Below are 27,131 nucleotides of genomic sequence, written 5' to 3' on the forward strand. Positions count from 1 at the left end.
CCAGGAAGTAAGCTTTCTGAGAGCAGGAAACTTGTTTCTCTTGTCCACTTCGGCACCCCCAGCACCTACAGTGCCTGCTGCATTCCCTAAATAGGGCAGTCCCGGGCTGACGGATACGGCAGAGGCAACGATAATGCAAGGTGACAAGAGCCTGTCACCAACTCCCTCGGCGGTCGCGAGGCCGCCTCCTGCCGGAATAAAAGCGGCTCCTGCCCAGTCCAGGGCAGCGAGGCGGGCGGCCGAGAAGAAGCCGGGCGGAGCAAGGCCTGAGGCGGGCGGGAGGAAGGACTGGGGCTGCGAGCCTGGGCTGGACCGAGAAGACAGAACAGGGTCGTCAGGGGCCGAGAGCCGGAGCCGGCCGCGCCAGCGCCTCGGCTTCGCTTCCGGGTGAGGGGCGGGCGGGCGGAGCAGTTCCGGGGCGGGCGGCGGTTCCGGCTGTGCGGGCCGCGCCGCGGCTGCTAGTCCCGGGCGCGCGGAGGGCGCGAGCGGCGCGCGGGGGCTGAGGGGAGCGAGGCGGCGGCGTGGGGTCTTCTGGCCCCGGCGGCGGCCCATGGGGCGGGAGGCGTGAGGCCGCGGCCTGCCCGGGGCTCGGGGGGTGGGGGGACGGGGCGGGGAGATGGATAAACTGACCATCATCTCAGGATGTCTCTTTCTGGCCGCCGATATCTTCGCCATCGCCAGCATCGCCAACCCGGACTGGATCAACACCGGGGAATCCGCGGGTGAGCGAGCGGCAGGCGCGCGGGGCCGGGCGGGGGATTGGCTGAGGGCGAAGGGAGGGGAGGGGAGACCCGGCTCAGGAGAAGACGGGGCTGGAGGATGCGCGGCGGCGGCGGCCAGCCTGAGAAGAAGGGAGCGGTGAGGCGACCCGGGCTGCCTGGCCGAGGGGCTGGCGAAGGGGACACGCGGGGGACGGAGGGGAGCGGCACCATGGGCTGAGTGCGAAATGGCCGAGGGGCGAGGAGATCTGGACCGGGCTGATGGTCCTGGACCTGGGAGAGAGGGTGAAGGGAGAGCCGCCAACCTGAGGGACAGCGGAGGGGGCAACGAGCGTCGTCCTGGATTAAAAAAAAAAAAGTCCAGGTGAGAGACAGGAGGAAACCGATTTGGAGGAAACTGAGGCGCCTGTGAAAGAATTAGAAACCAGGCGGTGAGTCTGGGGCCCGGAGCGAGGCAGCCTGTGGGGTGTGAGAGTCCCCAGAGGGCTGACGGGCGACGAGAGGCCGAAAGGAGTCGGGGCCGACCGCTGACCCTCGTTTCCCCACCCTAAGAAGCGGCGTCCGGGATAGAGGTCCGGGCAGGACCGGGTTAATGGTGCCGCGAGAGCTGGTGGCGGTGGGGGCGCCGGATGAGAGCCTCAGACCCGCGCCCCTGCCCAGCCCCTGCCCAGCCCCTGCCCACTTGGCAGTGTTTGAGATGCATGTGGCTTCCGATTTTCCCTTTGAAGCCTATGTGGTTATAATTTTGCTTTATTTTAGGCCCCGGAGCTGTAATAATTCTAATAATAAACTTCATTTTATGGAGCATCTTTCATTCCAGCGCATCACAAAACGCTTTCGAGATCCTAATAGTAGTTACAAAATTAAGTAACACATTAGAGTTGTAGGCAGCCCAGTAGCCAACAGTGCCTGCTGTAACACCACCGAACTGTGGGCAGCAGCGACAAGGTGGTGCCCTCGGGAAAGAGGAAAGCATCTTTCTGAAGGGTATCCCAGGTGAATGCCTTTGCAGGATTTTTCCTGGCTTGGGCCACCAACTACACCCCCCACACACACACATACACACACACAGTCACTCACACTCACCCAGACCTGTAAGACCAAAAGTTTAATTAATGTAACAGCTGCCAGGAGAGCTGATGGGAGTAAAGGAATAAACTTCTTTTCTAACTGCTTGTTCAGTGCAGGTGAAGGGAATAATGAGAGTTGGGACTATCAGACTCCCTCCATGAATAATTTGTTGTAAGAATGTATCACTGTGCTGTCAGACTTACTTCTTAAGTATTGCTTATGATTCTGTATTTATCCTGCAGTATTTTTAGCTCTTAAAAAAAGCCGTGGCTGGGACATTTGTTGCTTCCTCCTCCTTTCTCTCCCCCATCTAGACCTAGTAACACAAAATCATGCTGTCAGATTTACTGGTTATTAAAATAACACTCTAAAAATTTCTGCTCCTTTTCTTGCCTATATAGTCATAGCAGAGCTCTTAAGTGTAAAACATATATGATTATTATGTGACCCTGTAGCAGTGTTAGCTATTGCTACAGTGGTAATGTTGCAGTTTATAAATGTATCAAATAAACTTTGTGCACTTTAAACATACACAATCTTCTATGTTAATTATATCTGTTTTTTAAAACTGTAAAACATATAAAGAAAATATCAGAATGATTTCAAATTTGGTGAAACTGCAGGCTTTGTTTCTGAAAATGTTAGTAATGTCACTGTTGCTAGTTGTGTGTGTGACATCCAGTTCCTGACTTGTTTTTAATCTGATTATGTGTTCAGTGACTCCTTTTGTAAAGAAGTTTCAAGTGGAATCCCAGTTTATAAAATAGACTGAATGTCCATGGGAAGGAAAGAGCTTAGAGAGGGAGGAAAGAGAGATAAGTAATCTCATAACTTCCCTGAGAAGATGTTATACTCTATTGTATTTGAAAGAAAACAAGAATAAGATGAATACAACTCCTTTAAATTAGGCAAAGTCATCAGCTGTGAGTTGCCTTGGAGATGGGAGGGACGGAAGTCCCAAGGTTTGAAAGAAGTAGAAAATGTTTGAAATAATAGTTGTGAGAGACAGCTGGAGACAATAGGATTATCTAGCAGCGTGGAGACTTCATTGAAGTCAGTGGTCATGAACATAAGTGTGATAACCGATCTATGCTTTGTTGACCCTCTGGTGGTGCTCAGCTACTCTGGCACCAGTGTATGATGAAAGCCAATAGACAGCTTCATTCAGAGTTGTGGTTTGCCAGATACATGCAACAAAATGACAGAGGAGCAAAAGTGTTTAAGGCATTGGTCAAAATATTGTAATGATGGCTCATTAAATCTCAACTGGATAAAGAGGAAAAGTGAAAAAGAAAGCTGTTATATATATTTTAGTCATTGAATACCAGATGGCATATGGTCAGTGGAATAGTTGACTTAGACCCATAGAGTTGAAGACTTCACTGAGAGTTATTGATACAGCAGAGTGGAAGGGCAGGGGATTGGGGACACAAAGTCCAGACTGTAACACTGGTGCTGTGTGGCTGAAGTAGGGGTGGAGGAGGTGATTTTTTTCCCCCCCTAAAAGTTTCCCTTGCCATCTCAAGATACCTTTCAGTTAAATATTCTGTGTTTAGCAAGAGGAATAAGAGGAGATAGTAAGAACACTGGAGATTTTTTCAAAATCATATCTACCCGATATTTCTTTCTTGTTTTCGTTTTTCTTTTTTTTTTTTCCTGGTCATGCCTTGTGGAGTTTTCGTTTCCCAGTCAGAGACTGAACCAGGGCCCTTGGCAGTGAGAGCATGGAACCCTAACCACTGGACTACCAGGGAATTCCCTGACCTGTATTTCTTAAGGTTAAATATGTCAGACAGGGAGCTCCCCCAAATTTAAAATGAATGAAGTGGTATGTTTCTTTGTTCACTTTTGTGCCTTTGCTTTGTGGTAAGATGTACCTGAATCTTGCCTAGTGTTTGAGCTTGAATGCTCACTGTACTTTTTACCTGAATAAACACATCTAGTCTTGAGTTAAAAAAAAAATCAGTGCAGAGTTACACTTTCTAGATCAATGAAACATTTACAGGAAGTTCAGTTAAGATTTCGGAGGTGGCAGGACTGGCTTTACACTGCTGCTGCTGCTGCTGCTGCTGCTAAGTCGCTTCAGTCGTGTCAGACTCTGTGCGACCCCATAGAAAGCAGCCCACCAGGCTCCCCCGTCCCTGGGATTCTCCAGGTAAGAACGCTGGAGTGGCTTTACACTAAGATCTGCAAAAAAGTGACTTTACCTGGCAGCAAAAAGTTAATATGTTGTTGATTCCCTTTGGTGCATTATACATCGTACTAAAAGTCTTGATTGTAATGTTTTTACTTTTTAAATGAACAAAGTATATTTTGAAAATAGAACTCCTGGAGCTGAAAGGTTCCTCAGAATGTAGTTTGAAAACCACTGCAGTAAACTAGAACGGAAAAGTTTAGGATTCAAATCCAAACCTTACCACTTAGTAGCTCTGTTACTTTGGTTGACTTACCTGGCCTTTCTCTATAGAGTTCCCCTTCTGTAAAATAGAGATAGCATCTCTGAGTTATTGTAATGATTGAGTTAAACCATGTAAAACATTTAGAACAGTGCCTGATACATAGTGCTCAGTAAAAGTTAGATATCATTGTATTGCTGTTCGAGTTTATAACAGGTGTCAGAATCCCAGTTTTGAAACCGAAGCTCAGAACTTATTACTGAGAACTGACACAATTTCTTTATTAGATGCTTGGAAGTGAGAAGACATCAAGGCTTAGCACAAGTCAAACAAATTTGTCTTCCCTCTTGGCTTTGGACTCCACCATCACCGTTTCTCCTCTTTAGCCTCTCATCTCCAACTCCTAGTCTCTGTACTCCTCAGCTTCTACTTGAACTACCACAAAAGGAAATGAAATATCCCAAAACAAAAAGCTGAGTAAAATAACTTCCTTAAATCTCAACTAATAAACTATATTACTATAACATTATGAGCCATGTTTCATGCTGGAAGCTTTTTGGGTTTTGTTTTTTTTTTTTTACCATTTTTTAAGACTTTTTTTTTTTGGCTATGCTAGTTCTTCGTTGCTGCACGTGGGCTTTCTCTAGTTGCAGTGAGCAGAGGCTCCTCTTCGGCTCGATACTCTTCTTGTGGTGCGTGGACTGCTCATTGGGGTGGCTTCTCTTGTTGCAGAGCCTGGGATCTAAAGCATGTGGGCTTTAGTAGTTGTGGCTTACAGGCTTGGTTGCCCCACAGCATGTAGAATCTTCTTGGAGCAAGAATCAAACCCATGTCCCCTGCATTGGCATGCTCAATCATGTCTGACTCTGCAGCCCCATGGACTCTAGCATGCCAGGCTCCTCTTGTCCCTGGGATTTTCCTGGCAAGAATACTGGAGTGGGTTGCCATTTCTTCCAGGGGATCTTCCCAGCCTAGGGATTGAACCAGTGTCTCCTGCATTGGCAGACAGATTCTTTACCACTGAGCCACCTGAGAAGTCCCGTACTGGCAGTTTTTTATTTGTTTTTGTAGTATTGGCCCAAATACAGAGAAACTATATTCCTTTAATTTTCATTTGTGTGTGATAGCATTTCCTGAATTTGTTCTAATAGCTTGTGGATGATGCACAAACTTTTAAACATATGATGACTGCCACTCCCTTTTTTTTTTTTTATTTGGTTGAGTGATTTGTAGGACCTTAGTTCCCCAACCAGAGATTGAACCCAGGCCATGGCAGTGAACACCCCAATTCCTAACCACTGGACCACCAGTGAACTCTAAAGATACAGTGTAACAGAAATAGATGTCGTTTGTATGGGGAATATACATGGGGGGATACTTTAGTAAGGACCTTCAGGAGTTTCTGTTAATGTAATAAAAATATTAAATGATAGTAAATATAATGGCAGAATTACATTAATTCTGCTATACTAGGGTCAAATTTCTACTGGTTACTGGAACTCAATATCGAGACAATATTTTATGTAGTGCTTTATAGTTTTTGAAGCACTTTGACATCTGTGACTTGATTTGATTCCCTAGGGTTCTTATATTTGGCCAGTGTTAAGTAGTCATTTCTACATTTTGCCCCATAAGTCGGTGTTTCGCACATGAGATTTGAGTTTCCGAGTTGCAAAGTCCCCCTTCAAGAACACTACCTATGTAGGAATTTGTGCACACATCAGTGGCTAAAATTTTTGCCAGAATACAGAAGAGGTAAAAGAGATTTGGGTTTCAGTATTAAAGGGATGTCCTGTACTTTGTACAATTACCTTAACCTCACAATTACTGTTTTCTCATCCCTCAAGAGACAAATTTTTAGTGAAAAAAAAATTTTTAAACAAGATCAACAAAGCTGCTCCTGATAAATATAAGTGATCTAGAGATCTTTTACTGAGGCATCATTCCTCTATGGCACAGATTTCAGTGACCATTTAGGATTGTGCGTGCTCAGTCGCTTCAGTCGTGCCCGGCTCTTTGTAACTACGGACTGTAGCCTGCCAGGCTCCTCTGTCCATGGGATTCTCCAGGCAAGAATACTGGAGTGGGTTGCCATGCCCTCCTCCAGGGGATCTTCCTGACCCAGAGATCAGCCCTGTGTTTTCTGCGTTGTAGGTAGATTTTCTACTGCTGAGCCACTGGGGAAGCCTGACCGTTGAGGATTATTATCATCCTAGATGGATTCACTCACTGTACTTTATGAAGATTTCCAACTGTTTCCCAGGAGTCTTCTAGCACATGAAGGAACTTGAACCTCTTCCTTATATCTAAGCAAAATTTTTCTCTCTAGAATTGGTTCTCTTATTCAGATTGTAGTCTGTCATAGTGTATTTATTCCTGAAAATACCTTTACTCTTGTTCTTTTTAAAATTAGATTGGATGTGAGAGTTTTTAAGGAGTCTCATTATCATCCTCTTCCCTATTTATATTGTGAACTAACTGAGAAAAAAAGAATAAGATAATTAGCCAAAATATTATTTAATATTGATAAAGAGGATATTGGAGAATGTGACTTATATCCTTGGACAAGTAACTTCCTCTTGAAAGTGAAAGTCACTCAGTCAGTCGTGTCTGACTCTTTGCAACCCCATGGACTGTCCATGGAATTCTCTAGGCCAGAATACTGGAGTAGGTAGCCTTTCCCTTTTCCAGCTTCCTCTTACTGGGCCTCAAAATGAACAGACTTAATTGTCCAATCCCAGGCAGGATTGGGGGACCTGCACTGTAGGACTTCCAGTGGGAAAGAACGAAAGAGATGGGTGCTCCCTTTAGGCAACTTGCTCCTAAGGGCAAAAAGTTGGACCACTTATGCCCAGTTTTTTATCTCAAACTGCCAGTCAAATGAAATCATTCCTCCTGACCTGAGAAAGATTGAGTGAGGGGACACAGATAAACTTAGATGTTCTTAACAGCCATACCTCCACCCCACCTCTCATGGATAAAAACATCAGAAGTGGGAAGAAAGCCTTAGCAGGTTGAAACCTAGGAGATGGCTAACCTTTTGCAAGGAAGAATTTTCTTTTTTCTCAAGTATGAAAACTGGCAGATGATTGAGAAAGATGAGGAAGGGTTTCATTTCCCATTCTGTTACCCACTACTCTCTCCACAGAAAATCCTGGTAAACCTCAGATAGGACACTGTGGGCTTGACATCTGTCACGTAAGAGTTCAAGATCTTTAGGTAGATCCTAGCCTATACGTTGGCAGCCTTTGGTTTAAAACATTAAAATTACAAGCTTCCAAAGCACATCTGTTATTAAATAGTAGAAAATTATTAAATGATAAGCCCTTTTCCTGAACTGTGACAACTTCGGTAAGCAGAGTTGGTTTGGTGTGAAGGAGCTTTGTACCATCCTTTGTTAAACAAACTAAACTGTCTAGAACTTTGTCGTGTTAATCATTTTGGACATGACTTGCAGAGGACAGAACTGGCTTACCTCAGAGAGCAAAAATCTTGAGATTGTGCTCGTCTTTAACTTAAAAAGCATTAACAAAACTTCTTCAATGGCCTTTTGAGTCTTTTTCCAGGAAATTTCTTTTTTAAAACAGCTTTTTTGAGATATAATTTCATTAACCGTAAGATGCACCTATTTAAAGTGTACAATGAAGTGGTTTGTATAACCATAAAGTTGTGCCACAGTCAATTTTAGAACATTCTCAGTACTCCAAAAAGAAACCCCAGATCCCTTCGCCATCACCCCCCAACTTCCTAGTTCTTAGGCAGACTGCTTTCTGTCTTTGTAGATTTGCTTATTCTGGATATTTCCTATAAATGGAATCATGCAGTGTGTGGTCTTTTGTGATTGGCTTATTTCACCTAGCATAATGTTTTCAGTGTTCATCCATATTATAGCAAATATCAGTAGTTCATTTCCTCTTACTGCCAAATTGTGTGGTGAATCCCAATTTATTTATCCATTCATCAGTTGATGGATATTGGGGCCAGTAAATTTCTTTGCCTTCCAAGAATACCACTTCTTCATAATGGTAAAGTGGTATAAAATTTTTTACTTGTTTTTTTAAAAAAAGTAAATCATCAGTATTATTTATTTCAACATATCAAATAAGAGCTTTGAATAAAAATTCAAAGACCAGTCTTTTTACAGTGTTCACAGGTCATACTTGAAGCTTGAAATAATTTATAATACTGTGAATTTCACAGCATAATCCAGATTTTCCAATTTGAGATGAGATTTCCTGGACAAAACGTTTATTTTTATTTTTACAACCTTGGTTCCAAAAAGCCCCTCTTTTTACTATTATCAACAGAGATGTAGGCACTTCAGGATAAAGGATGTAAACTAGTTGACTTAAAAGATTTGGTGAAGGGGAATTTGGGACCAAGAACATAGACAGAAGTCATGAGAGAGTAGAAAAATCTAAGAGGAGGGGAATTCTGAAAAAGGTATTACAAAGTGATGACAGCCGTTGCATTTATTATACTGACCAGACTTGTTGAGTTCTTCCTCACTTGGCTGCCAGAACCCCTTTCAAAGCTGGCACAGTAAGAGTAATATACATCAGTCCTCCACTGTTCAGCTTAGTATAAACCTAAAATAGTTCTGTTGTTAACCCCTTTCCTCATAAATGTTGAGTTTGTATTGGAGTTTTAGTGCAGTAAAATAGTCCCATGAGATTTGAGTCAGACATACCGAGATTTGGTTTTTTGATTCCCTTTTTATGAATTTTATGATTTGGGGCATGTAATTTGATTTCTTGCCTATAAAATTGGAATTAATATATTTATCTCAAAGGATGGTTGTGAGAAAATAAAATATAGCATATGAAGAATTAGCACATGGCCTAATATATAGCAAATGCTCAAATGTTAGTCATTGTTCTATGAAAGGTCAAAACATCCTAATTTTAAAATGTTTCCCTTTTGTATTATCTGTTTTATTTATTTACTTGTGTCCTGCCTTGTTCTAAAAAGAGATTTAAGTGTGTCTGTGGTGAATATTTCTGAAATCCAGCTTGGGGAAGGGAGCTTTGCAGGAATACAGACTGTGAAGTCAGTTGTAGTGGTAATGTAAACTTCATGGGGTATATGTAAGTACCAAAACCAAGGAATGCATGAGTTTATATGTTTCTGGAATAGACTAAAGAGGTTTTCTAAGTGAAAGACAGCCTACCATAGTGGAAAGAACACACAGGTTTTGGGCTAGATCAACATGTAGTCAGATCCCAGTCCCACAATTCACTAGCCATGTAATTGATCTTAGACAAGTTGTAGTTGATGATTTTTTTATTAATCAAAATTATATCATTCAGATGTGGCTAATACATCTTGTAGAACTTATAATTGCTGCACAGGTTCTGACCCCAACTTTCTGTTCTCCTGTATATTAAAGATTGACTGGTTTGCAAAGTGACTGAAAACAAATATGTTAAAGAATAGTATCTGCAGTGAATTATGAAAATCATATATTTCCCAAATTATTTTTAAAGGACTATAGTGATCTGTAAAGCTTTCAGTTAGAGTATAGTCAAAGAGTCTCACCTCAAAGGCTGAAAATAAGTTTGAAATATCTGGGATAGTTGTTTCTTGATAGAAACCTGGCAAATAGTACAACTGAAAATTGTTCATTTATGAAATAAAATTTCTTCTAGTTGTCATTAGCTTCTTCAATGTACCTGTGAGTTTATGAATTTTTCCATACCCCATTTCAGTGTGTACTTAAGCAGTAGGCCATATTACATAATCTTACAGGGGAAATTTAGACATGTAATAAAGTATTACTGTTCATGAAATTATTGTTATTGAGTTATAAATAGCTTAATCATGCAACTTGAAGGGATAATTGTTTACATAGTGACCTTGTTTTATATCCTCTGAATAACCCAATAAATTAGGTTGTACAGTGACGGCAGTGATAATATATAGGTGTAAATTTCATTTTCATCTACAACTTTACTTATTTATGATGATTTACATAAATATAACATTCATACTTTTTTAATTGTCAGAATGTTTTATTTCAAGCTCTGAAGTTACACGTTTTTCCAGGTACTTTTTAGAATTCTTTGCCCAGCTAGCAAATAACTACTGATAAGTTTGATGCTTAAAAAGCATGGTACACTTGGTAATAGATTATGGGTAGTGGTAACATTATTTTATTGTTTATTGACTGTAGACTGATGAAAAGATAATATTTGGCAAAGCTATTGTTGGAATAGCTAACTAACACAACATTGTTAAAATAGAGGGGTTAGCTAAGAGCATGAAAGAAACTAAGGATCCTTGAAAATGAAGGTGAAAAAGTGAAAATGTTAGTTGCTCAGTCGAGAGTCTGACTCTTTGTGACATCATGGACTGTAGTCCGCCAACTTCTCTGTCCATGGAATTCTCCAGGCAAGAATACTGGAGTGTATAGCCACTCCCTCTAGGGGATCTTCCTGACCCGGAGATCGAACTTGGGTCTTCTGCATTGCACGCAGATTCTTTACAGTCTGAGCCACCAGGGAAGCCCAATATTTAGCAAACGTATTGTTGAAATAGTAGAGAGGTTAAATAAGAGAATGAGGGAACCTAAAGATCAATAACATACCTCTCTAAAATTTATGTATTCCCTCATTAGCTGTAAGTCACAGCTAAATTAAATATCCTTACTGGAAATGCCATGGGCAAGTAGAATGAAATAGTCCTTTGGGATTTATTGCTTTAGAGTTGACAAAAAAGCATAAAGATTTGGGTGTTGCTATCAATGATACTTACATGTATTTATGAATATGTATAAACCAGAATGTATAGTTTACTTACATGACATTTCAGTTTATGACTTCGGTTTTGAAGCAAACTGACAGTTCTTTGAATTGCTTTTTTTTCTTTTTAATTGAGATAAAAAGACTGCACTTTTTGTGTGTTTCTTTTTACTAGCTTTGCTATAAATAAAAGGTCACATTTGGTATTTTGACACTTGGCGTTGTGTATATTGAGCAAAAAGGCAGCTGTTGACTTTTAATATAGATCTGTTCAACAGAAACCGTATGATGCTATCATTAGAGATTTTAAAAAGTAAAGAAAATACAGTTGGTTGGGTCAAGTAAGAAAATGGGAGAGGAGAATTTCACTGAGTCTCCCCATTTGTGGTATATTCACAGTAAGTTATTTACCTGAAACATTATTGGGTCTACTTTCAGCTATAATACAGAAATTTTTTTCAAAAATAGGACATGTTCAAAGTAAGGCAAAGATCTCCAAGGCCATTTCATTTATGACCATTTCATTTATAAAGTACCATCCATTTTAATAAATCTTTCATTTACTGTGAGTATTCCTTAAATCTTCATGTAGATATTTCCTACACCATTGTACTTTATTACAGACAGTCTCACAATAAATGCTTTTTAAGATATGTGTGGTCTGTAAGGAACTGTACTAAATATTCTGAGGGATTTCTTTTAAGTGAATGAAAAAGTATTTTATCCTTGGGGAACCTGTAAAGTGTTTGGGAAGATTCATTTCAGTTCATTTCTATACATCACTGCTTAATTTATCTTTCTAAAGGATAGGATGGTAATATTAAATAGTTGCAAATACTTATAAGTACTTGCTTTATGACAGCTACTTTTCTAGACACTTCTTACATGTGTGAACCAATTTAATCCTCACAACATCCCTAAGTGCTGCTATTAGCCCCACAGAGATAAAAAGAAATTAACTTGCCCAGGGTCACACAGCTGCTAAGTGGAAAAGCTGAGATTTGGATCTAGCTCCAGAGTCCTGGCTTTTAACCACTGCATATGTTTGGACCAGAAACCTTCAGTGACCCTTCATCTACCATAGCACAGAAGGCCCTTAATGATCTTCACAACATGCCTCTGGCTTGTCTTTCCAACTTTTGATCCTACTTTTTCCCTACGTCGATCTACATTCCAGCCCCTCTGTATTACTTTCGGTTTCCTAAATATAATCTGTAATCCCTTTCAGTTCAGTTGCTCAGTCGTGTCCAACTCTTTGAGACCCCATGAATTGCAGCACGCCAGGCCTCCCTGTCCATCACCAACTCCCGGAGTTCACTCAGACTCACGTCCATCGAGTCAGTGATGCCATCCAGCCATCTCATCCTCTGTCGTCCCCTTCTCCTCCTGCCCCCAATCCCTCCCAGCATCAGAGTCTTTTCCAGTGAGTCAACTCTTCACATGAGGTGGCCAAAGTACTGGAGTTTCAGCTTTAGCATCATTCCTTCCAAAGAAATCCCAGGGCTGATCTCCTTCAGAATGGACTGGTTGGATCTCCTTGCAGTCCCAGGGACCCTCAAGAGTCTTCTCCAACACCACAGTTCAAAAGCATCAGTTCTTCGGCACTCAGCTTTCTTCACAGTCCAACTCTCACATCCGTACATGACTACTGGAAAAACCATAGCCTTGACTAGATGGACCTTTGTTGGCAAAGTAATGTCTCTCTGTCTAGGTTGGTCATAACTTTCCTAAGTAGTCTCTTTATTCATCTCTAAATCTTTGTTTATTCTCAGTGTGATGCTCTTTCATGCTTAGCAGTTCCTGTCGGTTTGGTGTCCTACCCATCTTCCAAGCATGTGTCAACTACTGTCTTCATAAAAATCTTTTTTGATCCCCTCCCTCACATGACTTTTCCCTCGTGTGTGTTTTTCATGGTAGCATATCTGTATTATGGTTATTTGTATGTTACTTTCCCTGCTTTCTAGTGTAGATTTTTAAAGTTTTATAAGAATAGGACTTCCTCCATGGCTCAGTGTTAAAGAATCCACCTGCCATTGCCAGAGACACAGATTTATTCCCTGGTCTGGGAAGATCCCACATGTCGTGGAGCAACTAAGCCCACACACCACAACTATTGAGCGTGTGCTTTATACTGAGCCACAACTACTGAGCCCACGTGCCACAACTGCCGAAGCCTGCACACTCTAGAGCCTCTGCTCCACAATGAGATGCCTTCACACTGCAACTAAAGAGTAGCCCCCACTCTCCACAACTAGAGAAAAGCCCACGCAGCATCGAAGACCCAGCACAGACAAAAATAATTTTTAAAATTTTATATATAAAAAAAGAACCGGGCATAAAATTCATTGATCTCTGTACCTTAGCACTCACAAAAATTTGCACTTGGCAGGAAAGAGGAAGTGTTATGGTTGACACTAAGTCTTTAAACTTGGAGTAGGGAACAGAATTGGGAACTTTGGACAGTGAGCCACTTTAAGGGCAAAAGTGATGATTTTGGTTTAGAGGTTATATTTCAAGTGAGAGTAGAATATCGAAGCAGAAAGGGGCTAATCAGGAAAGAGGGATTTGGCATCCCTAGTTGTCTCTCATTTTCACAAATATGATATTTATATTTTAATGGTTTTCTTTAAATAGCTGTATGTCTACAAAATTCATAATTTTTTTACATGTTGTCAGTTGGTTTTTATTTTGGAAAGTAAGGTCCAGCTACTGTCTAGTTATTCCCAACTTTGAAAAATTATTTTAAGATGAAAGTTAATTTGTAGGTTGATTAGTTGATTCTCTGGGTCAATACGGAAATTAGATTACTAGGCTAGTCAGTAAGACCATGTCATGACTGAACTATTTACTTCTGTATTAAAAAACATAGTAGAAAGCAATACAGTTACTGATAAAAAACCTTTTTAAAAGTTAAAAAGTAGAAATAGCTTGTATCTCTGATCCTTTGTCAATTTGACTTTAAAACATGAGATTTTTTTCTATGTGACAAAAGTGCTTCACTGAGATTCTTCTTAACATTTGTCAACAATATTTTGAGTCATTTTTTACTTACAAATCGCCCTGGCAGAGGAAGAAAAAGAAGACTTGCAGAAAATGTATGTTTAAGAGATTTCTTGAGATAGAATATCCAGAGATAGAATTAACTCAGTGGAGATGAGGAAGATTTGTATGAGTGCATGAATGTATGTGTGATTTGTGTGGTGTGTGATGGTAGGAAGTAGACATGGGGAAGATAAGGAACTTATAGTGGATGAATGATCTCTCCATGGTAAAGTAAGTGATACAGAATAAGCTGGATCCAATGTTCCTCATCCAACCCTCATGAGAGGGACTGTTAGTCCTGGCTAGTATGGTTACTGTTTGTTAAAGGTCTCTATGAATGAATGGAATAAGGAGGAAAATAGTATTTTGTGTGTCAGTAGGGGTACAAATGGTACAAATTAATTGTTTTTAACTTGAAGAGTATTTCTGTTGATACTTGGCTTCTAATTTAGGCTTTGCTGTAGATGTTTTGTTTGTGCTTGAAAAATTACTTGAATGCTTTTTCTTTATATTTTTCCCAACAAAAAAATAGTTCCAAGCTCCTCTTTCACCATCCATCTCTTGATTTAAAATAAAAGTGGGTGTATATGATATCATATATTGAATTCTTGGGAAATTATTAATAAAGATGTTGTGAAAGGAATACGGGTGTGAAGCCAGAATTCAGTTCAAATTCTGGCTCTGCCACTTTTGAGCTATGTGGCTTTAGACTTCTTGCTTGACCTCTGAGTTTAGTTTCCTCATCCGTTTGTTTTGTTCAATTGCTCAGTCGTGTCCGACTCTTTGTGACCCCTTGGACTGCAGCACCCTAGGCTTCCCTTTCCCTAACTATCCCCCAAAAGTTTGCTCAAACTCATGTCCATTGAGTCAATGATGCCATCCAACCACCTCATGCTCTGGGGCCTCCTTCTCTTCCTGTCCTCAATCTTTGTGGCATTAGAGTGTTTTCCAGTGAGTCAGCTCTTTGCATCAGGTGGCCAAATTATTGGAGTTTCAGCCCAGCATCAGTCCTTCCAGTTAATATTCAGGACTGATTTCCTGTAGGATTGACTGGTTAGATCTCATTGAAGTCCAAGGGACCTTCAAGAGTCTTGTCCAACACCACAGTTCAAAAGCATCAATTCTTCGGTGCTTAGGCTTCTTTATAGTCCAACTCTCATATCCATACATGACTACTGGAAAAACCGTAGGTTTGATTATATGGACCTTTGTAGGCAAAGTGATGTCTCTTTAATATGCTGCTTAAGTTTGTCATAGCTTTTCTTTCAAGGAACAAGCGTCTTATAATTTCATGGGTGCAATCACTGTCCACAGTGATTTTGGAGCAAGAAAATAAAGTCTGTCACTGTTCGCATTGTTTCCCCCATCTGTTTGCCATGAAGTGATGGGACCGGATGCCATGATATTCGTTTTTTGAATGTTGAGTTTTAAGCTAACTTTTTCACTCTCCTCTTTCACCTTCATCAAGACGCTCTTTAGTTCCTCTTCGCTTTCTGCCATAAAAGTAGTGTCATCTGCATATCTGAGGTTATTGATATTTCTCCCAGCAGTCTTGATTCCAGCTTGTGCTTCTTCCAGCCCAGCGTTTCTCATGATGTACTCTACGTATAAGTTAAATAAGCAGGGTGACAATATACAGCCTTGATGTACTCCTCTTCTTATTTGGAACCAGTCTGTTGTTCCATGTCCAATTCCAACTGTTTCTTATTGACCTGCATACAGATTTCTCAAGAGGCAGGTCAGATGGTCTGGTATTCCCATCTCTTTCAGAAATTTCCAGAGTTTATTGTGATCCACATAGTCAAAGGCTTTGGCTTAATCAGTAAAGCAGAAACAGATGTTTTTCTGGAACTCTCTTTGCATTTTCGATGATCCAGCAGATGTTGGCAATTTGATCTCTGGTTCCTCTACCTTTTCTAAAACCAGCTTGAACATCTGAAAGTTCATGGTTCACATACTGTTGAAGCCTAGCTTGGAGAATTTTGAGCATCACTAGATTGGAGAAGACAATGGCACCCCACTCCAGTACTCTTGCCTAGAGAATCCCAAGAACGGAGGAGCCTGGTAGGCTACAGTCCATGGGGTCGCAAAGAGTCGGACACAGCTGAGCGACTTCACTTTGACTTTTCACTTTCATGCATTGGAGAAGGAAATGGCAACCCCCTCCAGTATTCTTGCCTAGAGAATCCCAGGAATGGGGGAGCCTGGTGGGCTGCCATCTCTGGGGTTGCAGAGAGTCAGACACGACTGAAGCGACTTAGCAGCAGTAGCAGCAGAGTATGAGATGGGTGCAATTGTGTGGTAGTTTGAGCATTCTTTGGCATTGCCTTTCTTTGGGATTGAAATGAAAACTGACCTTTTCCAGTCCTGTGGCCACTGCTGAGTTTTCCAAATTTGCTGGCATATTGAGTACAGCACTTACACATTATCATCTTTCAGGATTTGAAATAGCTCAACTGGAATTTCATCACCTCCACTAGCTTTGTTCGTAGTGATGCTTCCTAAGGCCCACTTGACTTCACATTCCAGGATGTCTGGCTTTAGTTGAGTGATCAGCCATCATGATTATCTGGGTCATGAAGATCTTTTTTGTACAGTTCTTCTGTGTATTCTTGCCACCTCTTCTTAATGTCTTCTACTTCTATTAGGTCCATACCATTTTTGTCCTTTATTGAGCCCATCTTTGCATGAAATGATCCCTTGGTATCTCTAATTTTCTTGAAGAGATCTCTAGTCTTTCCCATTCTGCTATTTTCAGAGGCAGACTTTAATTTTGGGGGCTCCAAAATCACTGCAGATGGTGACTGCAGCCATGAAATTAAAAGACGGTTACTCCTTCGAAGAGAAGTTAGGACCAACCTAGAGAGCATATTAAAAAGCAGAGACATCACTTTGCCGACAAAGGTCCATCTTGTCAAAGCTATGATTTTTCCAGTAGTCAGGTATGCATGTGAGAGTTGGACTATAAAGAAAGCTGAGTGCCAAAGAATTGATGCTACTGAACTGTGCTGTTGCAGAAGACTCTTGAGAGTTCTTTGGACTGCAAGGAGATACAACCAGTGCATCCTAAAGGAAATTAGTCCTGAATATTCATCGGAAGGACTGATGATGAAGCTGAAACTCCCATACATTGGCCACCTGATACAAAGACCTGACTCATTTGAAAAGACCCTTATGCTGGGAAAGATTGAAGGCAGAAGGAAAGGGGGATGACAGAGGATAAGATGGTTGGATGGCGTCACCGACTCAATGGGCATGAGTTTGAGTAAACTCTGGGAGTTGGTGATGGACAGGGAGGCCTGTGGTAATGCAGTCCATGGAGTCGCAAAGAGTCAGACAGGACTCAGCAACTGAATTGAACTGAACTGATATCTTTGCATTATTCACTTAAGAAGGTTTTCTTATCTCTCCTTGCTGTTCTTTGGAACTCTGCATTCAGATGCATATAACTTTCCTTTTCTCCTTTGCCTTTCGATTCTCTTTTCTCAGCTATTTGTAAGACATCCTCAGACAACCATTTTGCCTTCTTGCATTTCTTTTTCTTGGGAATGGTTTTGGTCATAGCCTCCTGTACAGTGTTATGAACCTCTGACCATAGTTCCTCAGGCACTGTTTCTCAGATCTAATCCCTTGAATCTGTTTTTCATTTCCTCTGTGTTCATAAGGGATTTGATTTGGATCATGCCTAAATAGCCTAGTGGTTTTCCCTACTTTCTTCAATTTTAAGTCTGAATTTTGCAATAAGGAACTCTTGATCTGAGCCACAGTCAGCTCCCAGTCTTGTTTTGCTGACTGTATAGAGATTCTCCATCTTTGGCTACACAGAATATAATCAGTATATTCAATCAGTATAATCAGTCTGATTTTGGTATTGACCATTTGGTGATGTCCATGTGTAGAGTCATCTCTTTTGTTGTTGGAAGAGGGTTGCTGTGACCAGTGCGTTCTCTTGGCAAAACTTTGTTAGCCTTTGCCCTGCTTCATTTTATACTCCAAGGCCAAACTTGCCTGTTATTCTAGGTATCTCTTCACTTCTTACTTTTGCATTTCAGTCCCCTATGATGAAAAGGACATCTTATTTTGGTGTTAGTTCTAGAAGGTTTTGTGGATCTTCATAGAACCATTCAGCTTCATCTTCTTCAGCATTACTGGTTGGGGCGTAGGCTTGGATTACTGTAATGTTGAATGATTTGCTTTGGAAATGAACTGAAATCATTCTGTCATTTTTGAGATTGAACCCCAAGTATTGCATTTTGGACTCTTTTCTTGACTATGAGAGCTACTCCATTTCATCTGTGTTAAATTCGCTCATTCCTGTCCCTCCTCCCTGAGAGCATTGTCTTCTACAAACACAAAACCTGGAAGTGGTTGAGGAAGATGGAACCTCCTAACCATTGTTTGGGGTGGAGTCGGTGTTCCGGAAGTATATTGGGTTGGGCCAGTTAGGACAGGACGCACTGGACTTTTAGCTGCATTGTGCCTGCTGGGTGTCTGTCCAGGAATGGGAATAGCTGGGTAGAAGGCAGAGAAGGGGGCTTCCCTGGTAGCTCAGCTGGAAAAGAATCCACCTACAATGCAGGAGACCCCGGTTTGATTCCTTGGTCAGTAAGATCCTCTGGAGAGGATACCCACAAGTATTCTTGGGCTTCCCTGGTGGCTCAGATAGTAAAGAATCTGCCTGCGATGCACAAGACCTGGGTTTGATCCCTGGGTTGGGAAGATTCCCTGGAGAAGGGCATGGCAAGCCACTCCAGTATTCTTACCTGGAGAATCCCCATGGACAAAGGAGCCTGGCAGCTACAGTCCATGAGGTCACAAAGAGTCAGACACAACTGAGTGACTAAGCACAGCACAGCACATTCCTGTCCACTTAGTTTACTCATTACTAAAATGTTGATGTTCACTCTTGCTATCTCCTTTCGATTTACCTTGATTCATGGACCTCATATAGTCACCAAAAGCAATCTGATTTTTTTTCAACTCGGATATATCACTGTGTTAGACCTGGTTGCCCATACCATTTTTACCATACATGCCTGATACTTAATCTGGATTCCTGTCTTCTTCCTTCCAGTTTAGTGCACTAAGAGAAAAAAAAATACCAGGCAGCCTATTTATTATGTATTTATTTGGTTTTGGCTGCCCTGAGTCTTCATTGCTGCAGGCAAGCTTTTGCTAGTGGCGGTTAGCGGAGGCCACTCTTGGTTGCAGTGTGCAGGCTTCTCCTTGCTGTGACTTCTCTTGTTACAGTGCATGGGTTCTAGGGTATACAGGCTTCAGTAGTTGTGGTGTATAGGCTTCATTGCTCCTCAGCATGTGGAATCTTCCCAGACCAGGGATCAAACCCATGTCCCCTGAATTGGCAGGTGGATTCTTAACCACTGGACAACCAGGGAGTCTCAGGTAGCCTATTTAAATGCTTATATACAAGTTATGTTCTGCATATTAAAGGTAACATGTATTTGGGGATTTTCCAGTAATGATGATAGAACATACTAAACCATATTTATGTCAACCTTTTTACTGTAACATTTGCTGAGTGCACTATGGATGTAGTCTGTGGCCCAAGAATAGATTTTCCCCTAACCAGCCAACTGTATAAGCCATGACCTTGACCTCCTTAGTTGAAGTTAGTAACCAAGTATAAAGTAAAAGTAAAGTAAAAGTAAAGGATGATTGATAATCACAGGTAACCTATAATTTGTTATAGTTCTATTCGTTTGCTTATTATGAGACATAAATGAGAAACTCTGTATTTTCCTATCCTGTAGATAAAATAATTATATTGAGAGTTTAAATTTTTTAAATCGTTAATTGAATCACTGAAAAAACCATAGCAATGAATCTTCTTTAAATAACAGATGTATGTAGGCATGTAAGATCACCTTTAGGACTCCCACTCTCACAAGATTTAGTGGGTTAGGGTCAGAAAACAAACTCTTATGTTGAAGTGTTGCTGGTATAGGACTAACTCCCAAAGCTTTCTATCAGGAGTATTGCCTACTAACCATCCAGCAGGTAGTTATCATCCATTAACCATTTAGATTCACACTAGTAGCCAGTAAGATGCTTGCTTTAAGTGGACCACCTTGTATTTAAGATTTTATTTTTTTGACTTTCAAGTTTTATTTTTTAAATTGGAGTATAGTTGATTTTCAGTGTCATGTTAGTTTCTGCTCTACAGCAAAGTGAATCAGTTATGCATACACATATATCCATTCTTGTTATAGATTCTTTACCCATATAGGTCATTACAGAGTATTGAGTAGAGTTCCCTGTGCTATATAGTAGGTCCTTATTATTTATCTATTTTATCTCTAGTAGTGTATATTGGAGAAGGAAATGGCAACCCACTCCAGTATTCTTGCCTGGAAAATCCCATGGATGGAGGAGCCTGGTAGGTCCATGGGGTCGTAAAGAGTCGGACACGACTGAGCGAATTCACTCACTCACTCAGTGTATATATGTCAATTCCAATCTCCCAATTTATCCCTCACCACTTAAGATTTTAATTAATGTTATTGTGAATATCTCCAGAGTTATCAGGGAGGTTTGGTGCATTTTGGTTTTTCCTACTGTGCTGTTTCTTTTTTTATTTTTGTCTCTGTTAAGTTGTTGGCCAGTGCGTTTGTTCTCTTTGTTAGCCTAGAGTTAATGAAAATACTTAAATACTTTTCCCATAAATACTTAAATACTTTACCCCATATATATCGCCTCCTTTTGCCTTCTGCCCTCCCTCTTTAGGAACTTGTGGCAAATCCCCAACTTGACCATTCAAGCAGTTCACATCCAGTTGAAAAAGTCTGGGTTGCAAATGTCATCAGCCATCCCAAATGGTGCAGTTCCCAGTGACTTTTCTTGTATCCCCTTAGATATATAACCAAAGACCTCTAATGTGGTTAAGGGCTCCAATTTTCTGATTTGGGAAGAGGCTTAAAGTCTGTAGTCCCCAAATAGTAAGAACACCGGGTGACTGGTTCAAATGCAGGAGATGTTACATTAGTTAAGTGACTAATAACGCAGACTCTGGAATCCGGATTCAAAGTCTCCCTGTGCTGTTTGCTAGTGGCATGGTCTTGGCTGACATGCTTCAGAGGCCTCTTTAAAGGTTAAAGCATCATGTGTATAAAATAGTGCTTGGCACATAGCACTGCGTGTCAACTAAAATTGATGGGACTGACTTTCGGAGATTCTTTGCTATAATCTTTTCAATAGTCACAGGCAGTTATCTTAAAATTGATCATAAATGCTGTGTAGTTTTTGGTTGTAGATATAAATGTCACCATACTAGAATATAGAATCTAGCCCATGTACAAATGGACATTTTTTTTTACCTCATATAAAGAATAATACCACTATAATGAAATGCTAAAAGAAAGCTTTGCTTGAACCATGTATATGTTTCACATACTCACAAAAAATAAAAATGATAGCAAGAAAGTAAGTCCTACTGTTGAGTACAAATTGAAACCAGTGAGCCTAACTGTATTTCAGATTGATAATGTAACTACCAAGGAAAAAATAATAAAGTAACTTTTGAATACAGTGCTCTGACTGTGTTCTCTTAGTGGACCATACCTAAGGACAAAGAGACCAGTAAGGAAATGTTGATCTTGGTAGGTAGCGAACCCCCTATAGTAGCTCTTCACAAGAAATGTTATTCCCATTTTGGTGATGAAGAAGTATAGTTGAAGAAGGGAATGATTTGTTTGGCATCATTTAATTAGGTGGTAGAGCTGAATTTAAAAGCCCATAACCTGTTCATTATACCACACTACTTTTTATAATTATTATAGTGTGCTATTAGATGAGTCCCTGGTTTCTTTAGTTCCTACCTTTTGTTTATTGTTCGTCCCTTCCCTTTATCCTTTATTATTTCTTTTCTTTATCATCTGTAATATTAGTCAGAACCTCATTTTCAAGAGCCTCCTGACCTCTTGTATCTCCTTTCCTTCAAGAATTTCATTCCATGCCATCATGCCTACCTTTTTGAAATCTGCCTTCCTAAATTAAAGGGTGTGTGACACTTCCCACTCTTTTCATTATGAATTCCAAGGTGGCCTGAAAAATTTTCTGTTGATTCTCATTCCTCCTACTTTGTCAATACTTAGTTTCCTGCTGAATTATAGCTGGTATCAAAGTAATGATTACTTACAGGCATAGTCTGTATTGATAACTGAGCCTGAAAGTTGTAAATGAGAGAGCTTCGGTCTTTTTTTTTTTTTTTTTTCTTCAGTTTATTTCAGTTGTTTATTAACTGACCAGACTGCAAAAATTATCCTGGTAGATACCTTAGTTCATCCTTCTAATAAGCCTGTTGATCTGGTCTTCCCTGTTGCCAGCATCTCCACCTTCTACAAAATGGGTGGTCATTTTCTTCATTCCACCTGGTGAAGACAGTTTAAAGGGCCACAGGAAGTTGTTTGCTTCTTTGAAACGTTTTCCAATGGTATAGATCTCATGAATCAGATCCTGCTTGCAGATGATTCCGTATTTCCCAAGAGACCAAGCAATCAGTGCGGTGTGTGTCAGGGCAATTCACTTTTTGTTCATTTTGCCATAACCACGCTTGTAGATCAGTTCATTTATAGACTTCAGATTCGGCTACCCCCATGCAATGTATGGCTCCACAATTCTCAGCATGTTAATTGATGCCTTGTTGAGCTTCACAAAGGTGCCATTGAAAATCTGCGGGAGGCGAAGGAGCTGCAGCACCTTTCGAAACTTTGGCTCACACCGTACCTCTGATCCTGATGACAAATGCTAATTTGGGTTCTGCGGGTACATAGAATTTGCCGGCTTTTCGTGCCATCCTAGCCTTTTGAATTTCAGTTCTGTACATCTGCCTATATTCCTTGTGGTAATGCTTAGCTTTTTCATAGATAAGCTTCCTCCTTGCCTTTCGAAGCATCTTTTGGGCAAACTTCTTTCAGTCACTTGAGCTTAAGCTCTACGAAAATCTTTCGCTTTTTCTTAAGGGTTCCTGGCACAGCAGGAACCTTCTTTTTCTTCTCTTCTGCACCCTCCATGGTTCCAGCCGGGAAAGAGGTGAAAGCTTCATTCCTAAAGACATCTATCTGTTTGTAACTTGAAATATCTTATGGGGATTTGGTGAGAGATGTAGTGGGGAAAGTGATAGAGAATGCAATTGTTGGACCTGCATTTTTTCCATGAGAGATAGAAACAAATATCAGTTTATAAACTTTGATTTTGAAATGATTGATTCTTTAAAGAAGGCAAGTAAAAATAGCAGTGAAACAAGACATAATTAGTTGTTAAATGAACTTTCTGTCCTTTGAAAAGGGACGGATTAAGGAAGAAAATATGTAAATAATTTGAGTACATAAGCTGCTATTTGAGATTTTGCTGGATAAAAATGATGGGAAGAATTAAACTATACAAGAATTTAGTTGGATCTTGCTTAAAGTACTTTGTGTTGTAAATCTCCAAACTTACTTTTAAACTACAGCATTTAAAGAACCTCTTCTTGAATTCGCACAATCAAAATGGAATTCATTCTATTTTTTAATCATTCCTGAATTACTATCTTTAATTTTTTTAAAAAAAGTTTTGGATTATTCCAGTTGGCCCAGTCTTTTTAAAAAAATTTTTTTAATTTTATATTGGAATATAGCCAATTAGCAATACTGTGATAGTTTCAGATAAACAGCAGAGGGACTCAGCCATACCCAATACACGTATCCGTTTTCCTCCAAACCACCTTCCCATCCAGGCTGCCGCATAAGATTGAACAAAGTTCTCTGTGCTATACGGTAGGTCCTTGTTGGTTATCCATTTCAGATATAGCAGTGTGTGCATGTCATCCCAAATCGACTATCTCTTCCTCCCATTCTTACCACCTGGCAACCATAAGTTCATTCTCAAAGTCTGGGAGTCTGTTTCTAGTTTGTAAATAAGTTCATTTCTATCATTTCTTTTTAGATTCCACATATAAGGGATACCATATGATATTTCTCCTTCTCCGTCTGACTTCATGCAATATAACAATCTCTAGGTCCATCTCTGTTGCTGCAAATGGTATTACTTCATTATTTTCACTATCTTTAAAGTGCATGATTTAAAAACGTAATTTAATATAGTAACTCAACTGGTAAAGCGTCCACCTGCAATGCAGGAGACCCCAGTTCCATTCCTAGGTTGGGTAGATCCCCTGGAGAAGGGATACCCACTCCAGTATTCTTGGGCTTCCCTGGTTGCTCAGACAGTAAAGAATCCGCCTGCAGTACAGGAGATCTGGATTTGATCCCTGGATTGGGAAGATCCCCTGGAGGAGGACATGGCAACCCACTCCAGTATTGTTGCCTGGAGAATCCCCATGGACAGAGGTGCCTGGCGGGCTACAGTCCATGAGGTCACAAAGAGTTGGACATGACTGAGCAACTAAGCACAGCACATATCAGAGAAATTGTCCAGAAAACTTAGGCCCAGAATTTCAGTATAATGTTAAAAAGAAATAAGATTAGGAATCAGATTAATTTTTAAAAATTATGTTTTATCAGAATTAAGACAGTAAAATAATGTTATTGTCTTTTATTAGATTAACTGAGTTTCTAAACACCTGAAGAAAATTGTTTTAGTATTTCCTGTGCAGAGTTTGTGAAGAATGTGCCTTTGTCTGTGAAATCAGAGTTTATGAGACCTCTTTGTTGATGTTTCTAAGGGTTAACTCTCTGGACAAACATACTAAAACAAAACAAAACAAAACACTATTCTACCAAAACATGCCTAAATAGTAAACTGTTAGCAAAGTATCGAATTATAACTTTTTCTAGCTGGTACCTAGTCATTTAACCTGTTATTCAGTTCCTCATTTGTATTATTTTGAGAATTAAATAAGTATATGTAAAACACTTAATAATACTATACCTGGCACTAAGTAAGTGCCCAGAATGTAATGGCAGCTATTATTATTTATCCTTCCTTCCCCCTCTAGATTTATGAGTGATAGGGAAGCAAAGTTTATTTTGAGCACCCTTTATTCTAATGTTTTAAAGTAGAGGTTAAGACAAAATCATATTTTTCTGAACCCAAACACTTGAGATTCTGTTTGGAAAGTGAGAAAGCTGCCAAATGTCTACTCTACTTGTACAGTGGCAAGAAGATTGAATTTCTAGTTTGTTTCCTGCCTCAAGTGCTTGCTTTCAGTTCCTTTGTCTCAATATGAATATTTCTGTATTCGTTTGGAGATCCTTGTCTGACTGAAACAACTGAGAACAGCTTCCAGCAGTTTTAGTATGGCTAGCTAACCATAGCTTTCTGGAAGAATATCTGGATGCAGTTGCAATTTTTAAAGCCTATCATATTTTATGTCATTAAATTTCTTTCAGTTCTTTTCCTAAGTTGTGCCCATTCATCTTAAGAAATACACATTTTATACAGAAAATGTAAGTATATAGTTGACTACCAATAAAAATTATTATCAATTAAACTACTGAAGTTTTCCCTTATCTGTTTCAGAATATAATCATTACACCAAACACATACATGCACATATATATATACCCATACACACAAATGTAGTTTTTCTTTATTGTGATTACTCAGTTGCTTTGCGTAGTAGAAGTTATAATTTTTTTATTATTATTATAATCATTTCATCAGTGTCATGGGCATCCCTGGTGGCTCAGTCAGATGGTAAAGAATCTGCCTGCAATGCAGGAGACCTGAGTTCGATCCCTGGGTCAGGAAAATCCCCTGGAGAAGGGAATGGTAACCCACGCCAGTAGTATTCTTGCCTGAAGAATCTCATGGGCAGAGGGCCCTGGTGGGCTGCAGTCCATGGGTTGGCAAAGAGTTGGACACGACTGAACAACTAACACTTTCACTTTCACATCAGTGTCATAGATAAGCTGCTGAACCCTGGTCTTTTTTTTTTAAATCTTATTTATTTGGCTACATTAGGTCTTAGTTGCAGATTGCAGGATCTTTCGTTGTGGCATGCAGGCTCTTTAGTTGTGGTGTGGGCTTAGCTGCCCCACAGCATGTGGGGTCTTAGTCCCCTGACCAGGGATGGAAGCTGGGTCACCTGCATAAGAAGGCGGATTCTTAACCATTGGACCACCAAGGAAGTCCCCTGGACCCTGGTCTTTAAAGAGAGAGAATCCAGGGCTTTCGTGGCAGTTCAGTGGTAAAGACTCTGTTCTTCAAATGCAGGGGGCCACAGCTTTGATCCTTGGTCAGGGAACTAAGATCCGTCATGCCACACATCTTGGCCAAAAAAATTGAGAGCAGATGCTGACATCAGAAGTGCATAATTAATACTTTGTAAATATCAGATGGTGGTTTTTGTTTGTTTTTAAAATAAATTGGTCATTTTTCCTGCTTCATCAAAAGACATTCTTTTTTTTATTAATTTTATTTATTCATTCTTTTTTGTCTGTCTTGGGTCTTCACTGCTGCCTGGGCCCTTCTCCAGCTTTAGTGAGTGGGGGCCTCCCCTCAGCTGCGGTGCTCAGGCTTCCCATCACAGAGCAAGTGCTCTAGGGCTTGTGGGCTACAGTAGTTGCGGCTCCTGGGCTCCAGAGCATAGTCTCAATATTTGCAGCACATGGATTCATTTGTTCCACAGCACGTAGAATCCTCCCGGACCAGCCATGTCTGCCGCATTGGCAGGTGGACCCTTCAGCACTGAGCCACCAGGGAATCCCCAGAAGGGTGTTTTAAACATTTCTAAAAATAACATTAAGTCGACGCATAGTTGATTAACAGTATTACTTTCAGGTGTATGCATATTGATTCAATGTTTTATAGATATGCTCTGTTAAAACTTACTACAATATAATGGCTAAAATTCCTTGTGCCAAACAGTATATCCTTGTTGCTTATCTATTTTATATAGCTGCGTATAGTTTCTGCCATCTATGGGGTCGCACAAAGTCGGACACGACTGAAGTGACTTAGCAGCAGCAGCATATAGTTTTTAATCCCATACTCCTAATTTTCCCCTCTTCCCTTTGGTAACCACTAGTTTTTCTATATCCATGACTATTTCCTTTTTCAAATTACCCTTTAAAAAGTTTTTTGAAGTTATTTTTCTTTTTGGCTACACTGGGTCTTTGTTGCTGTGTGCAGGCTTTCTCTAGTTGCAGCAAGCAGCAGCTGCTCTCTTGTTGTAAGGTGTGGGCTTCTCATTGTGGCGGTTT

At 40.4% G+C, this 27,131-nt stretch overlaps 1 protein-coding gene and 1 pseudogene across 1 annotated transcript in view; one reads left to right on the forward strand and one right to left on the reverse strand.

Annotated features, from left to right (window-relative positions):
- Positions 595-27,131, forward strand: part of C25H16orf52 (chromosome 25 C16orf52 homolog) — a 72,711-nt gene continuing 46,174 nt past the window's right edge. The window contains exon 1 of the mRNA XM_018040803.1: positions 595-722. Coding sequence (XP_017896292.1) covers positions 617-722 — 106 coding nt within the window. The 5' untranslated portion in view covers positions 595-616. The remainder of the gene's footprint in view (positions 723-27,131) is intronic.
- On the reverse strand, positions 22,245-23,012 carry LOC102191296 (annotated as a pseudogene).

This window comes from Capra hircus, chromosome 25 (genome assembly GCF_001704415.2).
Source record: "Capra hircus breed San Clemente chromosome 25, ASM170441v1, whole genome shotgun sequence".
In the NCBI taxonomy this organism is placed as follows: domain Eukaryota; kingdom Metazoa; phylum Chordata; class Mammalia; order Artiodactyla; family Bovidae; genus Capra; species Capra hircus.